The 18,346-nt window shown below is 46.1% G+C and overlaps 1 protein-coding gene across 3 annotated transcripts in view; it reads right to left on the minus strand.

The window, feature by feature from the left end:
- The window catches only part of LOC140717626 (uncharacterized), a 129,369-nt gene that overhangs the window by 19,504 nt on the left and 91,519 nt on the right, over window positions 1-18,346 (minus strand). For 2 of the 3 annotated variants that reach the window (XM_073031215.1, XM_073031212.1), the window contains exons 14-15: window positions 13,849-14,316; window positions 7,539-8,669 (exon numbers count right to left, since the gene is read on the minus strand). In XM_073031215.1, coding sequence (XP_072887316.1) covers window positions 8,563-8,669; window positions 13,849-14,316 — 575 coding nt within the window. In that variant the 3' untranslated portion in view covers window positions 7,539-8,562. Of the gene's footprint in view, window positions 1-7,538; window positions 8,670-13,848; window positions 14,317-18,346 lie in introns of those variants that run through there. The other variant, XM_073031213.1, reaches the window with a different exon arrangement.

Below are 18,346 nucleotides of genomic sequence, written 5' to 3' on the forward strand. Positions count from 1 at the left end.
TCTTCCAATTCATGAGCGTTCCAATAAATATAGGCACAAGAGGTTACATAGATGCTGGCAATCTTGAGCAACATACAATTAAGGGTCTCAGCCTTAGAAGTCACCTGTTTGTTCTGCTCCATAGATGCTGCCTGATCTACAGAATCACTTTGTGTGTTCCCCAATAAATATTATGACTATTGGGTGATATTCAGAGATAATTTGTTGGAAAGACTCTTAGCTGCAGAATGAATGCCAAAGATGCAAAGCAAGGAAGGAATTTGGAGTTTGAAGAGATTTGGCATGTCAACAAATACACTCAAAAACTTCTACAGCTGTACCGTGGAGAGCATTCTGACAGGCTGCATCACTGTCTGGTATGGAGGGGCTACTGCACAGGACCGAAAGAAGCTGCAGAAGGTTGTAAATCTAGTCAGCTCCATCTTGGGCACTAGCCTACAAAGTACCCAGGACATCTTTAGGGAGCGGTGTCTCAGAAAGGCAGCGTCCATTATTAAGGACCTCCAGCACCCAGGACATGTCCTTATCTCACTGTTACCATCAGGTAGGAGGTACAGAAGCCTGAAGGCACACACTCAGCGATTCAGGAACAGCTTCTTCCCCTCTGCCATCCGATTCCTAAATGGACATTGAATCTTTGGACACTATCTCACTTTTTAAAAATATACAGTATTTCTGTTTTTGCACATTTTAATGATCTATTCAATATGCATAATTGATTTACTTATTTATTATGATTATTTTATTTATTATTATTTTTTCTCAGCTAGATTATGTATTCAATTGAACTGCTGCTGCTAAATTAACACATTTCACATCACATGCCAGTGATAATAAACCTGATTCTGATTGTGAATACACCTTTCCCTCCAGAAAGATGTATTCCTGGCTCTTAGAGAGATTGAGATAGAAAGGCTCTTGTGGTGTCCCCTGCTTTACAATTATTCGCTTTATGCTACTTTGCTTTTACGAAAAATTTTCCCCGTATAAATTAATGGTTCTTTGCTTTACGCTATTTCAGCTTAAGAAAGGTTTCATAGGAACGCTCTACCTTTGTAAAGGGGGGGGGAGGTACACCTGTAAACAAAAGCATAGTAATATTGGCTCTATCCTGTATTAATACGGTTCTGTTGTGTTTGAATTACCTTACGAAGCCAGGGCAATAAACAGAATGCCTAGGAACAAAAGAAGTTATATGTCCAGATATACTCTGAGTTAATTAGAGGGTTTAAAAAAAAAGACATTGGATCATCTTTCTTCAATCTGGTTTAACAGGAATTTCTTTAGCCAGAGGGTGGTGAATCTGTGGAATTCATTGCCACAGGCGGATATGGAGTCCAAGTCACTGAGAAGATTTAAAGCAAGGGATGATAGGCTCTTGATCAGTAACGGCGTCAAAGTTTACGGGGAGAAGGCAGGAGAACGGGGTCGAGAGGGAAAATAAATCAGCCACGATGCAGAATAATTGTGTCAAAAGTCCTAATTCTGCTCCTATGACTTAAAAACCTTAAAATCAACAATTGGTGGAAAGAATGCTTAATGGCCCTGCCATATCCTGAACTAGCATTTATTTGAAGTGGGGATTTATATTATCCAGCATGTAAGTTTGTTCTGTGTTTTTTTTTACGTAGTTCAGTCTAGTTTTTGTACTGTTTCATGTAGCACCATGGTCCTGAAAAACGTTGTCTCGTTTTTACTGGGTACTGTACCAGCAGTTATGGTCGAAATGACAATAAAAAGTGACTTGATGTGAAGTGCAATTATGAAGAAAGCATGGTAACGCCTCTACTTCCTTAGAAGTTTGTGAAGATTTGGCATGACATCTAAAACTTCAGACAAACCTCTACAGATGTGTGGTGGAGAGTATATTGGCTGGCTGCATCACAACCCGGTATGGAAACACCGATGCCTTTGAACACAAAATCGTACAAAAACTAATTTGATAGGCCGCTGTCCATCATGGGCAAAGCCCTCCCCATCATTGACCACATCTACACGGAGAGGCGTTGCAGGAAAGCAGTGCCCATCATCAGAGACCCCCACCACCCAGGGCATGCTCTCTTCTCGCTGCTGCCATCAGGTAGAGGGTACAGGAGCCTCAGGACTCGCACCACCCAGGTTCAGGAACAGTTACTACCCCTCAACCATCAGGCTCTTGAACAAAAGGGGATAACTACACTCACTTGCCACATTATTAAGATATTCCCACAGCCAATGATCTCATTTTCAAGGACTCTTCATCTTATGTTCTCGATACTTATTGTTTATCTATTATTTTCTTTCATCTTGTTGTCTTTTGCACATTGCCCGTTGGGCACGGTTTTTCACTGATTCTATTAAGATTCCTGATTTTACTAAGTCTGCCGGCGAGAAAAAGAATGTCAGGCTTGGTGTATGGTGACATACACTGTAGACGTACTTTGTACAATAAATTCAATTTGAACTTGCACAGATGATTCAAAGATCCAAAGCACATTTATTATTGAAGATATAAATTATACACCTTATTTGTCTGCTTACAAGAAACCCGAATAACCCGATTTAAAAAATACACTGTGCTGAGAGAGAAAAACACACATTGATGTGAACAATAGAAGCAAGCCAACAGCATCCTAAACCAGACCGAGTCCCAGATCTGCTCCAGGCCTCAGTCCCCAGTTCATCGCACCAGCAGGGCAGAAACAAAGGCAGCCGGACCAGTTCACAGCCTCAGCGCCGCGGGGAAAGGAGTGAATATCTGTGGGAGAGCAAGCGAGATCAGCCTCGGGCTTCCAGACTATCTGGGCCAGCGTTGGAACTGTCCAAGCTCCGGGCAGTGCCTCGCTGTGCTTAGTCGTGTCTAAACATTTGCAAGTGGCAGACGAAGAGTAACCTCTTATCACGTAAGCAACCAGAGTACATCGCACGCTTACACAGAAGCTGCTAACAATCAAGCAGCATCTGATACCATCAAAAATGGCCGTCAAGCCCGAGACTCAACAGGCTGGTTCCTTCAAATTAAGAAGTGAATTATCAATACATGAATACACTGCATTGCACAACGACTATGTTCCCAAGTACAAGAACAGCACTGTAATTAGTGTTAACAATTATTACAGAATCCTGAACAAAGTGTTTTTGACAGTACTGCTGCAGCAGCAACCTAGCAAACCCCAAACATGATTCACCCTACTCCCCTGTGTAGAGGTTGCCTAGTATACCACATACTGTACTTTTGGGTGCCAGGGTGGGGATGCGTCTCCACCAAGGGAGGCGTGAGGCACTGTTTCCCCTCCACTGGCCTGCAGGTCACCCCTGGGCAAGGTGTAGAACCTGCTTAGCCCTTCCCCGTGGGGGCAGGTGGTGGATGGTCACATCAGCAGCCAGTGCACATCACAAGTCACGTACTATGCCACCACTGACACCAGGCAGATAATCTCTGAAGAGTACTGATAATGGCTGGGGTCACTCCACATTGTAAAGACACACTGCCCACAAGAAGGCACTTTTGTAGAATTTGATCTGCTTCCGTCTGGTAGGCGCTTCAGATCCCTCCAGACTAAGACTAATAGGCACTGGAGAAGTTTTTTCCCTACTGCGGTCACTTTGCTGAACAGTTAACTGTCGGCTAACTATTACTTGGATTGCACTACCTGTATGTATAATCTATATTTTCATTTATATTTATCATTATTATTGTTATGAGCAGAGAGACAACATCTGCCGGAAGTAAATTCCTTGTATGTGCATAGGTACTTGGCGATTAAAGTCGATTCTGATTCTGATTTGCCAAGAACAATCATGGCCATAGACCACGATCGCCCACGTCATGTGATGATCTCATACGACATGGCACATGATGATGACCATATAGAGATCGCCAGGCTGGGTTGAGAGGTGTGCAGATCAGGCGAGACAGAGGCAATGGCTTCCGTTACAACTTGAGGCACTGAAACACAAAGAGCAGGTGCGCCAGTCTCCAGTGGTGGACCCAAGCCTACCCGCTGAACAGGCTGCATTCCTGAGGTCCAAGCGACCACACCACTTGCCCTGGCCTGCCTACCCCGACCCCCGCTGTTTTTGGTGACCACCACCAGAGGAATGCCAATGGAGTTCAGTGGGAGTATGGCGGAGATTTACCAGGATGCTGCCTGAACTAGAGAGCGTATGAAGATAGACGGAGCAAGTTAGAGCTTTTCCCTTTGGAGCTGAGGATTATGAGAGGTATAAAAGATGATAGATAAATGGCCAGCCAGAGACTCTTTTGCCCGGGGCAGAAATGGCTCATACGAGGGGGCATAATTTTAAGTTGATTGGAGGAGAGTATGGAGGGGGGGGGGGAATATCAGAGGTAAGCTATTTAACACAAAGAATGGTGAGTGTGTGTAACACCTTGCCAGGGGTAGTTGTAAGAGGCAGCTGCATCAGCAGCCCTTAAGAAACTCCCAGATAGGCACGTGGACAATAGCTTTGCAAAGTGCAGGCGGGCACTTCCCTCTCAGTATTCGGGCTGGAGGACTAAGCATGTAGCAGCGATTTATTGATCTAGGAGTATGGTATCCCCATTCAGAATGGGGGAAGATTAACTAGACTGGATATATTACCATTCCAACAATGCTATGATTATAGATCTAGTGATTACCCGGCGTATCTGACGAATAAACTCTTCTCGGGCTTCCAGCCTTCAAGGAGCACAGGAGGTGTATCCGTTTGGGTTACCTGGAGAAATCGGCGGTAGCAGAACATTGCATTCGCAATGGCCGCAGGATTGACTTCAATGGCACAAAACTACCGTGCCGTGTCAGTGGCTTTTGGGACCGCCTGGTGAAGGAAGCCACTGAAATAAAACTAGAGGAAAAGGATTTTTAGCAAAGACGAAGCTCTCGCTCTAAAGAGCTGGAATTCGATTGTAAATGAGGTGGGAAAGCAGAAACCTGATTGGTTGAGGGCTAACCAATCAGGAGGGATGGACTACGGAGGGGGGTATAAATACCACCGGACTAAACGTACCCAGGCATCATCCCTGATAAAGATGGCCGAGTTTGTCATCAATACATCGGTTATAATCGATACTTGTACACGGCTGGAAGCCCAAGAACAGCTGATTGAAGATATGATTATGTTACCACCATAAAGTAGATTAATATTCAAGTCTGTGCTGGAGACATCTCCAGGTTGATTCACTCCCCTTTATGGAACAACCTTTATACTGTGGTGAACAGTGACACCTGCTGGTTGCTGGCTCAGACAGAAGCCTGCTTCAAAGTTGGCAGACTTCTTCCAGCTGTGCAATTCTGGCAATTAATTGGGTCGAAAGAACACAACGGTGATTCAGAATCAAAATCCAAACGAACATTACAGCGGGCGATGAATAACCTCTCTCAGCACGAGGGCTGATACAACCCGGAGCATTAGAAAAAGTGACATCTGTTTCTTTCTTGAGATGGAAGTGCAACATGGTAATTGCATTGCACAACATCTGACTTGCTTCTGGATTTCATCTGTAGGGCTGCTTACCACAAATCTGAAGTGCCAAGTGCAGCATGTGTCCTTTCGAACGTGGTCAGCACAAAGAAAGCAATAATACTTGAGAATAAATTGGCTTTGGCAGATAATACAATACTCCACCCATACAGCAAATAATTTGAATGTAACAAATTTGTATACAATAGCTATCAAAATGATAAGCAGTACAGGCGGTTTCACATTTGACAAAATTCCACATCAAAAGCAATTATTAAATAAAATCTTTCAACAAGATCCCAACACCTATTTTTACAAATAAGAAATGCCTCAAAAGGTGGTGGATTCGGCCCAGTACATCACGGGTAAAACCCTCCCAGCCACTGAGCACATTGACAGGAAACACTTGTCATAGGAAAGCAGCATCCATCACCAGAGATCCCCACCACCCAGGCCGTGCTCTCTTCTCCAGAGACACCCACCACCCAGGCCGTGCTCTCTTCTCCAGAGACCCCCACCACCCAGGCCGTGCTCTCTTCCCACTGCTGCCATCAGGTAGAAGGTACAAGAGCCTCAGGACTCGCACCACCAGGTTCAGGAACAGTTACTACCCCTCAACCATCAAGCTCTTCAACAAAAGGGGATAACTACACTCATCTATTGAGATGTTCCCTCAACCAATGATCTCACTTTAAGGACTCTTTATCTCACATTCTTGTTATTTATTGCTATTTATTTATATTTGCATTTGCACAGTTTGTTGTCTTCTGCACTCTGGTTGATCTTTCACTGATCCTGTTTACAGTTACTATTCTATAGATTTGCTGAGGATGCCCTCAGGAAAATGAATCTCAGGGTTGTATATGGAGACACATATGTACTTTGATAGTAAAATTTACTTTGAACTTTGTTAAGAAATTTGGTTTCAACATATGAGGCCTCATAGAATTTAATACTGTAGCCATTTGTCAAAATATAAGGTGGCCTTATTATTGACCAGGAAAACACAATGAATTTAAATACCTGTGATCAATGTGAATTGGTGAGACTGATTAGAATCTCAATGTAACAACAGTAAAATGCCTTAAAATCACCGAGTGGCTACAGCAGAGGCCATTTGCCCCATCACATCCCTGCTAGCCCTTTACCAATCCCATTTCCATAAACAAACAGTGTGAGGTATGGGGTAATGAGGCTGTGCTCATCGACCGATCAGAAACCTGATGGCAAAGGGGAAAGAAGCCGTTCGGATTTGTTGAGAGTGGGTCTTCAGGCCCCTGTATCTCCCTCTGAGATGGTAATAATGAGAAGGGGTTGTGTACCGGATGGGGACAGCCCCTAGGATGTCAGGCAATCCACAGGCACTTAAGACCGGAAGACGAAGGCGGCCTGCCTTGGCGTTAGAGAACTGCGCAATACACGTGGGTGAGTGCCTGGGTGGGAGGGAGGGACAGGTCTTGTTTTCCCGTTGTTGCCTGGTATGTTGTCTGCACAGCGACCTGGACATGCTATGCTGGCACCTGAAAATGTGTCTCGCTGTGACCTTCCACATCTTCTCCTTCATATATTTTATCCAATTCCCTCTTCTAGGCCACAGCGGAACCTGCCCCAGGCATATAGGCAGTCAGTGAAATTACATTTAGAGGAAGACAGAGAGGGAAACAGACAGGCTGCAAAGATGTGCCATGTTATTTTCAAAAAGGGAAAGTCTCCTCTCAGCTTCATCTCCATGTGAAGTGCCAGAGGTGGAGGAAGCCTGTTAATAACAATCGGTCAGGAGATGCAACGGGCGTTTTGTTATTTTTGGATTTAGGTAGTTTTACAGATGAGGAATACCCGCCTCTTCCCGATGCTTCGCACAGCAGTGCGATCCTGTCAGTTCTTGTAACAACCTCCCGTACTGTAGTGACGCTAATAGGCACAGGCACCTCTCTCTGCAAAGGGCTGCACCGAAAAGATTAATTTTCACTAAACATCAAAAAGAAACCTGAAATAAATTAGAAGTTCTCGTCACGGACGATCTCACAGCAGTGTCTCCACTTCCTAAGGAGATTAAGGCAAGCGTGGCTACCCCTCACCCCCCCCACCCCCCCCAACTGCATTTTACAGGAGCACCATTGAGAGCGTCCTGACAAGTTGCATCTCCATCTGGTCTGGGAGCAGCCGAGCATCGGACCGGAAGTCCCTACAAAGGACTGTGAGAACGGCCGAGAGGATCACAGGGGTCTCCCGACCGTCCATCGGGGACATTTACCAGGAGCGCTGCGTACGCAGGGCCCTTAGTATTATCAAGGATCCCACCCGTCCATCCAGCGTCGTCTCTGACTTTCTACCATCAGGCAGGAGACTCCGATGCACATAGACAGGAACGGTCAGGATGGGAAACAGTTTCTTCCCTCAGGCCGTCAGGCTTCTGAACCCCCTGCCGCATCACATTCAAAGTGTCACTGGTTAATCTGTTCTGTACCTGACAATATTTAATATTAATGTACTTTAGTTTGTTATTTATTAGTGATTCATCTGTAGATTTCATGTTATTATATGTTGTGTGTACTACTCTGCTTTACATCTTGGTCCAGAGAAATGTCTCTTTTGACGGTTATACATGTATATAGATAAATGAAAATAAACTTGACTTAAATATCAATAACAAAATCCACATTAACCCACGTTGAGTCAATGGTTGTGCAAATTCAATTCTGGTACCTTTGAGAGAAAGAGACCCAGGAACCTGGGCTTCCGCTATAAATCATTTACAATTTGTCTTTTACAAGTTACAAATCTATTAATCTTATCCTAATAAGGACCTGTAAACCATAAACACAAGAGATTCTGCAGCTGCTGGAAACTTGGAGCAACACATGCACAATACTGGAGAATCTCAGCAGGTCAGGCAGCACCTGTGGAGCGAAATAAACTGCTGACGCCTCGGCACGAAACGCCGATAGTTTATTCCCTTCCATAGATGCCGCCCCCCCTGCCGATTTCCTTCAGCGTTTTGTATGTGTTACTCTGTAAACAGGTTCTTATTTTCCGAGAGCCCTCCATTTCCAGCAGACACGGCTCATCGTTTTTTGTACCAATTTTGCTTGCCACCATCGCCGCCTGCCGCCCCCGAAGCTAGTCGCACGGCTCTTCCTCCTGCCGCTGAGGACAAAGTGCGGAGTTCAGAATTCCTCGCCGCAGGACGTGTGGGCAGAAAGACCCGGAAGGGATGTCAGCGAAGCCTGAGAACAGAGCATGTGCACTCAAAATGACACAGAAAAGGCATTTTACAAAAAACCATCCTAGCCGTAGATTACTCAGGCTGGGTTGAGCCGCTCTCCGGTTCCTGGCAACGCACCTGCCAACGTTTCGTCGCCGCGCGAGGAGACGTCGTCACCGAGTTCGCTTTGTAACTCAAAATTCAGAATCGAGCTTCCGCGATGCCGTCCGATCAGCCGATTGAGAAGTACCTGAAGGTCGAGCGTTCGGAGGACACGCCACAACCACGGTGCACTGACGACATCTCCTCGCTCGGCGACAAAACGTTGGCAAGCAAATCGCCAGGATCGGAGAAGGACTTAACCCAACCAACTGAGATACACATCTTCGAATAAATTACTCAATTAGTTAAAAAAAAACCACACACACACACACACACACACACACACACACACACACACACACACACACACACACACACACACACACACACACACACACACACACACACACACACACACACACACACACACACACACACACACAGAAAAGCCACGTTGACAGAGCAAGTTTCAACCTGTGGTATCACCACTATCTGGGGCCAACTGGTCAAAATAGGTCAAAGAAAATCCTCCAATTTTAAAAGCAGAAGATGTGGAAGATTTTATATTAATAATGGAACGCACTCTTAATTTGTTAACTCAATGAGAACCAGTCTTAGGGAAATAAAATTTGTACACAATTGATCTTCCAACTGCAACCCACTCGAAGTGCTGGGGGAACTCAGCGGGTCAGGCAACACCTATGGAAATGAATAAACAGTCAACGTTCCAGGCCGAGACCCTTCTTCAGGACCGAGAAAGAAGGGGGAAGATGGCAGAATTAGGTGCGGGGAGGGGAGGGAGAACTAGCTGAAAGGTCAAACCAGGTGAGCGGGAAAGGTCAACGGCTGGAGAAGAAGTCATCCAATAGAAGAGGAGGGAGGACCGCAGGAGAAAGGGACGGAGGAGGGGAGTGATAGGCAGGAGAGAAGAGGTAAAAGGCGAGAGTGGGGAATAGAAGAGGGAAAGGGGGAGGGAAGTTTTTTTTTAAGCGGAAGGAGAAATCGATGTTCATGCCATCAGGTTGGAGGCTACCCAGACGGAATATAAGGTGTTGCTCCTCCACCCTGAGGGAGGCCTCATCTTGGCACAAGCGGAGGCTGGCATGTCAATACTTCCAGCTGATACTTTGTGGCTAGCGAAGGGCGTAGGACATTCTGATCTTGTCCCATTGAAACTACACGGGGAAGACAATCGATGAACATTCCTGCTCTTAGGAGGTGTATCCCTGCTACTTAATCACAGGTCAGGACAGATCTATTTGGTCACCGAACATCCATGTAGGAGCCCTGCATTGTACTCTGTGATGCGCGTTCATTGTGGTAACGAGTCACGTTAGTTGGGGTGTGGCATAAGCGAAGGGAATAAATTCCGTCTTCATGCTTTGTTCATTGCAGTTTGTAGATTGGGACCAGGCGAACGTCATACCTTTTGCTGACCTCTCAATAACGGTTTATTATGGTTATTATAGTAGTTAGTTACATGAGGGGGGCGCGGCAAAAGCAAAGGGAATAAGTTCCGTCTTCATGCTTTGTTCATTGCAGTTTGTAGATCGGCACTGATAGATGGCACATCTTTTGTTGACCACTCTATCACACTTTTGGAGCTATCATTTGAGCTGGGGGTGGGGTGGGGTGGGGGGGGGCAAGTATAACAGCTCCGTAGCAATCGCAGGCTAGCGGAAATCGTTTGGCCGCCACAATTTGGTTGGTTGTATATTCAAAGCAACACACACTAAATGCTGGAGGAACTCAGCAGGCAGGCAATATCTATGGAAAAGAGTAAACAGTTGATGTTTCGGCCCGAGACCTTTCTTCAGGACTGCAGAAAACAGTCCCTCAACACTGTAACAAAAACGGGTATACTTTGGGTTCCTGGGAGGGACTCAAGAGGCTTTTGGAACAGACACCAATATTGACTATTTAAAGGGGTCCTGCAAGTTGGGATGGTCTACTATTGCAAATATGTAATTTTGTGAATTTTCCTGGCAATATTCTGAATGTTAAAGGATGTGATTACAGCAAATGAAAGTGTAGTAAATCACAAACAAGAGAAAATCTGAGCAACGCTTAGAAAATGCTGGAGGAACTCAGCAGGCCAGGCAGCATCTGTAGGAAATAAGTACATTTCGGGCCGAGACTCTTCGGCAGGACTGGAGAGAAAAAAGATGAGGAGTAGATTTAAGAGGTGGGGGAAGGGGAAAGAGTGACAGTCGGAGAGCAGCAGGCATCACGGGGGGGAGCAGCAAGAGAGGGTTTCACTGAACTCCCATCAAAGGGAAGATTTAAACTCCTCCAGGGTAGGCGTCCCTGGAAGACTTCACTGTGGCAAATCGCTTGTGTTGAATCATGCCAGGAGGGTCAGAGTCTCCTGGACTCCCTCTCCTGAAGGTCTGCTGTGTGAAAGGTGTGGTGTGAAGCGTAGCGTTTAGCCCATCGATTTACAGCGCCAGCGATCGCTGAATCGGGGTTCAATCCCCGCCGCCGCCTGTAAGGAGTTTGCACGTTCTCGTCCTGACCGCGTGGATCTCCTCCCACATTCCAGAGATGCACAGTCAGGGGGAGGGCGTGCTATGTTGGCGCCAGAAGAGTGGCGGCTCTTGCAGGCTGCCCCCCCCAGCGCAATCCACGGACTGTGTTGGTTGTTGATGCAAACAACACATTTCATTGTACGGTATGTTTTGACGCACATGTGAAAAGTAACGATAACCTTTAACACTTTTATATTTCCCAGTCGCAGCTTCTGTGTGGCTCCATCATAAGTCACTGGGGAGGCCTCACCTTGAGTATTGTGAACAGTTTTGGGCTCCTCATCTGAGAAAAAAATGTGCTGGCATTGGAGAGGGTCCAGGGGAGGTTCACAAGGATGATTCCGGGAATGAAAGGGTTATCATCCGAGGAACGTTTGATGGCTCTGGGTCTGTACTCGCTGGAATTCAGAAGGATGAGGGGGGAATCTCATTGAAACCTTTCGAATGTTGGTTTCAGAGTGGATGTGGAGAGGATGTTTCCCATGATGGGGGAGTCTAGGACAAGAGGGCACAGCCTCAGGATAGAGGGGGAGTCCATTTAAAAAACTGATGCAGAGAAATCTCTTTAGCCAGAGGGCGGTGAATTTGTGGAGTTTGTTACCTGTGGGGGCCAGGTCGTTGGCTGTATTTAAGGCAGAGATTGATAGGCTCTTGATCGGACGTGGCATTGAAGGTTACGGGGAGAAGGCTGGGGAGCGGGGCTGAGGAGGGGAAAAAAGGATCAGCCATGATTGAATGGCAGAACAGACTCGATGGGCTAGATGGCCTAATTCTGCTCCTATGTCTTATGGTCTATTATAGTCAGTCATAACCATGTATCAAGTGCCCAACTTTCTTTGTTACTTGACTTTTACAAGGGATATTTAATACAATTTCCTAAATCAAAGTAACTTCCCTGGACTAATGTCAGTGTGCAGTATAGTGGGGGGGAGTTGAGGACCAGAGGGCACAGCCTCAGAATACAAGGACACCCCTATAGAACAGAGGTGTGGAGGAATTTCTTTAGCCAGAGGACAGTGAATCTGCAGAATTCATTGCCACAGAGGGCTGTGGAGGCCAAGTCACTGGGTATGTTTAAAGCGGAAGGTACTTAATTAATAAGGGTATCAAAGGCTACGGGACGAAGGCAGGAGAACTGGTTGAACACCCAAGTTGGTGCGATCTTTCATTGATTCTGTTATGGTTACTATTTTACGGATTCATTGAGCTCGCCTGCAAGAAAATGAATCTCAGGGTTGTATACGTACTTGGATAATAAATTTACTTTGATCTTTTGAGAATGGGGTTGAGGGAGAAAATATATCAGCCACGATCGAATGGTAGAGTAGACCCGATGGTCTAAATGGCACAATTCTGTTCCTATCTCTTATGAAGCCTGGACTGTGCTTTTCCTGGGTTACTGGATTTCCAGAAGGTGTTCGATAAGGTGCCACATAAAAGACTTATCCTTAAGATAAGGATGCATAGAGTTGGGGGTGACGTATTAGCATGATTAGATGGTTGGCGAACTAATAGAAAGCAGAGTTGGGATACATGGGTGTTACTCTGGTTGGCAATTGGTGGTGAGCGGTGTGCCACAGGGGTCGATGCTGGGCCTGCAACTGATCACGGTCTGGAAGAGGGTGCCGAGTGTAGTGTATCTAAGTTTGCTGATTACTCTGAATTGAGTGCAAAAGCAAATTGTGCAGAGGATACGGAGAGTCTGCAGAGGGATATAGATAGGTTAAGTGAGTGGGCAAGGGTCTGGCAGATGGAGTACAATGTTGGTAAATGCGAGGACATCCACTTTGGAAGGAAAAATGAAAGAGCAGATTATTATTTAAATGGTAAAAGATTGCAGCATGCTGCTGTGCAGAGGGACTTGGGAGCGTTTGTGCATGAATGACAAAAGGTTGGTTTGCAGGTGCATCAGGCTATCGAGAAGGCAAATGGAATGTTGGCCTTCATTGCTAGAGGGATTGAAGTTAAGAACAGGGAGGTTATGCTGCAACTGTACAGGGCACTGGTGAGGCCGTACCTTGAGTACTCTGTGCAGTTTTAGTCTCCTTACTCGAGGAAGGATATACTGACTTTGGAGGCAGTGCAGAGATGAGGGGGGTTAGACTATGAGGAAAGATTGAGTCACCTGTGACTATATCCGCTGGAATTCATTAGAATGAGAGGAGATTTTATCAAAACATATAAAATTATAGAGGGATAGATAAGATAGATGCAGGAAAGTTGTTTCCACTGGTAGAAGAGACTAGACTAGGGATCACAGCCCTAGTCTATGCTAGATTTGGGGGAGTAAATTTAGGATGGAGATGAGGAGGAACTGTTTTTCCCCAAAGTGGTGAATCTGTGGGATTCTGCGCTCAATGAAGCAGTGTAGGCTACCTCAGTAAATATATTTAGGACAAGGGTGGATAGATCTTTGCATAGTAGGGGAATTGAGGGTTATGGAGAAAAGGTGGAGATGAGCCCATGGCCAGATCAGCCATGATCTTATTGAATGGCGGAGCAGGCTCGACGGGCCGGATGGCCGACTCCTGCTCCTGTTTCTTATGGTCTTATCACTTCATGAGCACTCACCTTTCTGCACGACATCAGGCAGTCCGTACGGCTCATACTCCGTTTCGTCAAACGCCACGGACAGGTGATGTCGGAACTGGCGGCTCCTCCGTATTCTCGCGGCGAGCTCTGCCGGGTTGATCCTCGTTACAAGTTCTCCGCTTTTCGACCTCGCCAAGGGACCCGCGAGCAGGCCACCATAATCTGACCCCTGGCCGGGGTCAGCCTGGCCCCGTTCAGCTTCCGTGGCTAACCGATCAGCCGAGGGCTCTGGTTCGCAACCCTCAGCCACCCCTCGGTTCTCCGGCTCTGCCCGAGGAGGCGGCGACTCTGCGGTGGCGGGCCCCGCTCTCTCGGCTTCTCGATGTCCATTCGGCAAATCCGCGTACGCGAGGAGATTATGGTCAACTTCCTCGTTTTTCTTCTGCACAGTTCGTTTCAAAGCCTCCAGGTCCGCCTGCATCTTCCTTGCTGTGATCTGGGCAGCGTCTTAAAAATAAAGAAGTGTTAAAAATGGGTTTTATCTGTCAAATCATAGAATCACTTGGTGCTAAATTCTCACAGGAATGCGCTTAATTCAAGGGCTATGTTTTTTACTCCTCTTTACTGTGAGCAGTCTTGGGCCCCGTATCTAAGGAAGGATGTGCTGACATTGGAGAGGGTTCAAAGGAAGCTCACGAAAATGATTCTGGGACTGAACGGCTTATCAATATGAAGACCGTTTGATGGCTCTGGGCCCGTAATCACCAGAATTCAGAGGAATGAGGGCTGACCCCATTGAAACCTATCGGATGTTGAAAGGCCTCGATAGAGTGGATGTGGAGAGGATGCTTCCTAAGGTGAGAGAACCAGCCTCAGAATAGAGGGGCGTCCTTTTAGAACGGAGATGAGGAGGAATTTCTTTAGCCAGAGAGTGGTAAATTTGTGGAATTCTTTGTGACAGGTGGCTGTGGAGGCCAAGTCTTTATGTATATCTGAGGTAGAGGCTGACTGATTCTTGATTGGCCAGGGCATGAAGGGAGGAGGCAGGGGATTGGGGACGACAGGGAAATTGGATCAGCCATGATGAAATGGTGGAGCAGACTCAATGGGCCAAATTCTATTCCTATATATTATGGTCTTACTTGTTGAAAGGCAAGGCCTGTGTGACAACTTTGCAGGAGTTGATTAAATTACTGGACTGGGACGAGGAAGACTGAGACATCAAGGAGAATGCGGAAGGCGAGTTCACCGCTGACTGCCTGGTTTTTTGATCGCATGTGCCAAGTGACAACGATTATAGGAACGGAGTGAGGTGGAGGATAAATGTGTGGCTGAGGGATTGGAGCAGGGGGCAGGGATTCAGATTTCTGGATCACTGGGACCTCTTTTGGGGCAGGTGTGACCTGTACAAAAAGGATGGGTTGCACTTGAATCCCAGGGGGACCAATATCCTGGCAGGGAGGTTTGCTAAGGCTACTGGGGAGAGTTTAAACTAGAACTGCTGGGGAGTGGGAACCGAACTGAAGTTTGGAGGGAAGGGGTGGTTGGCTGGCAAATAGAGAGAGCTTGGAGACAGTGCGAGAGGGAAGATAGGCAGGTGATAGAGAAGGGATGCGCTCAGACTGATGGTTTGAGATGTGTCTATTTTAATGCAAGAAGTATCATGAACAAAGCAGATGAGCTTACAGTATGGATCAGTACTTGGGAGTTATGATGTTGTGGCTATTACAGAGATTTGGATAGTTCGGAAGGCCACTTGGAGTGCCAGGCTTTAGATGTTTCAGAAAGGACAGGGAGGGAGGCAGAAAAGGAGGAAGTCATGGAGGGATTGTCTACTGAGTCTCTGTGGGTGGAAGTTAGAAACAGGAAGGGGTCAATAACTCTACTGGGTGTTTTTTATAGACTACCCAATAGTAACAGGGACATCTAGGAGCAGATAAGGAGACAGATTCTGGAAAGGGTTGTCATGGTGGGAGATCCTAATTTCCCTAATACTGATTGGCATCTCCCTAGAGCAAGGGGTTTAGATGGGGTGGAGTTTGTTAGGTGTGTTCAGGAAGGTTTCTTGACACAATATGTAGATAAGCTTACAAGAGGAGAGGCTGTACTTGATCTGCTATTGGGAAATGAACCTGGTCAGGTGTCAGATCTCTCAGTGGGAGAGTATTTTGGAGATAGTGAACACAATTCTACCTCCTTTACCATAGCATTGGAGAGGGATGGGAACAGACAAGTTGGCAAAGTGTTTAATTGGAGTAAGGGGAAATATGAAGCTATCAGGCAGGAACTTGGAAGCATAAATTGGGAACAGATGTTCTCAGGGAAATGTACGGCAGAAATGTGGCAAATGTTCAGGGGATACTTGCGTGGCGTTCTGCATAGGTATGTTCCACTGACAGGGAAAGTATGGTAGGGTACAGGAACCATGGTGTACAAATGCTGTTGAAAATCCAGTCAAGAAGAAAAGTTTACGAAAGGTTCAAAAAGCTAGTGTATGATAGAGATCTAGAAGATTATAAGGCTAGCAGGAAGGAATGAAATTAGGAGAGCCAGAAGGGGCCATGAGAAGGCCTTGGCGATCAGGATTAAGGAATACCCCAAGACATTCGACAAGTATGTGAAGAGCAAGAGGATAAGATGTGAGAGAATAGGACCAATCACGTGTGACAGTGGAAAAGTGTGTATGGAACCTGAGGGGATAGCAGGGATACTTAATGAGTACTTTGCTTCAGTATTCACTACAGAAAAGGATCTTGGCGATTGTAGGGATGACTTAGCGGAGTAAAAAGCTTGAGCATATAGACATTAAGAAAGAGGATGTGCTGGAGCTTTTGGAAAGCATCAAGTTGGATAACTCACTGGGACCGAATGAGATATACTCCAGGCTTGTGTGGGAGGTGAGCGAGGAGATTGCTGAGCCTCTGGCAAAGATCTTTGCATCATCAATGGAGACGGGAGAGTTTCCGGAGGACTGGAGGGTTGTGGATGTTGTTCCTTTATTCACGAAAGGGAGTAGCGATAGCTCGGGTAATTATAGACAAGTGAGTCTTACTTCAGTAGTTGGTAAGATGATGGAGAAGATCGTGAGAGGCAGTATTTATGAACATTTGGAGAGGCATAATATGATTAGGAATAGTCAGCATGGCTTTGTCAAGGGCAGAGCAGTAGATGTAGTGTATATGGATTTCAGCAAGGCATTTGACAAGGTACCCCATGCAAGGCTTATTGAGGAAGTAAGGAGGCATGGGATCCAAGGGAACATTGCTTTGCCCACAGAAAGCAAAGAGTGGTTGTAGACGGGTCATATTCTGCATAGATAGATAGATAGATAGATACTTTATTCATCCCCATGGGGAAATTCAACATTTTTCCAATGTCCCATACACTTGTTGTAGCAAAACTAATTACATACAATACTTAACTCAGTAAAAAAAATGTGATATGCATCTAAATCACCATCTCAAAAAGCATTAATAATAGCTTTTAAAAAGTTCTTAAGTCCTGGCGGTAGAATTGTAAAGCCTAATGGCATTGGGGAGTATTGACCTCTTCATCCTGGCCCGCATTAGGAGGCCGGTGACCAGTGGTGTGCCTCAGGGATCTGTTCTGGGACCCCTACTCTTTGTGATTTTTATAAATGACCTGGATGAGGAAGTGGAGGAATGGGTTAGTAAATTTGCTGATGACACAAAGGTTGGGGCTGTTGTGAATAGTGTGGAGGGCTGTCAGAGGTTACAGCGGGACATCGATAGGATGCAAAACTGGGCTGAGAAGTGGCAGATGGAGTTCAACCCAGATAAGTGTGAAGTGGTTCATTTTGGTAGGTCAAATATGATGGCAGAATATAGTATTAATGGCAAGACTCTTGGCAGTGTGGAGGATCAGAGGGATTTTGGGGGGGGTCTGAGTCCATAGGACACTCAAAACTGCTGTGCAGGTTGACTCTGTGATTAAGAAGGCATACGGTGCATTGGCCTTCATCAACCGTGGGATTGAGTTTAAGAGCCAAGAGGTAATGTTGTAGCTATATAGGACCCTGGTCAGACCCCACTTGGGGTACTGTGCTCAGTTCTGGTCACCTCACTACAGGAAGGACATGGAAGCCATAGAAAGGGTGCAGAGAAGATTTACAAGGATGTTGCCTGGATTGGGGAGCATGCCTTATGAGAATAGGTTGAGTGAACTCAGCCTTTTCTCCTTGGAGCAGCAGAGGATGAGAGGTGACCTGAAAGAGGTATAAAAGATGATGAGAGGCATTGATCGTGTAGATAGTCAGAGGCTTTTTCCCAGGGCTGAAATGGCTAACATGAGAGGGCACAGTTTTAAGGTGCTTGGATGTAGGTACAGAGAAGATGTCAGGGGTAAATTTTTTATGCAGAGAATGGTGAGTGCGTGGAATGGGCTGCCGGCGACAGTGGTGGAAGTGGATATGATAGGGTCTTTTAAGAGACTCCTAGATAGGTACATGGAACTTAGAAAAATAGAGGGCTATAGGTAACCCTAGGTGATTTCTAAAGTAAGTACATGTTCGGCACAG

This window comes from Hemitrygon akajei, chromosome 28 (genome assembly GCF_048418815.1).
Source record: "Hemitrygon akajei chromosome 28, sHemAka1.3, whole genome shotgun sequence".
NCBI lineage: Eukaryota > Metazoa > Chordata > Chondrichthyes > Myliobatiformes > Dasyatidae > Hemitrygon > Hemitrygon akajei.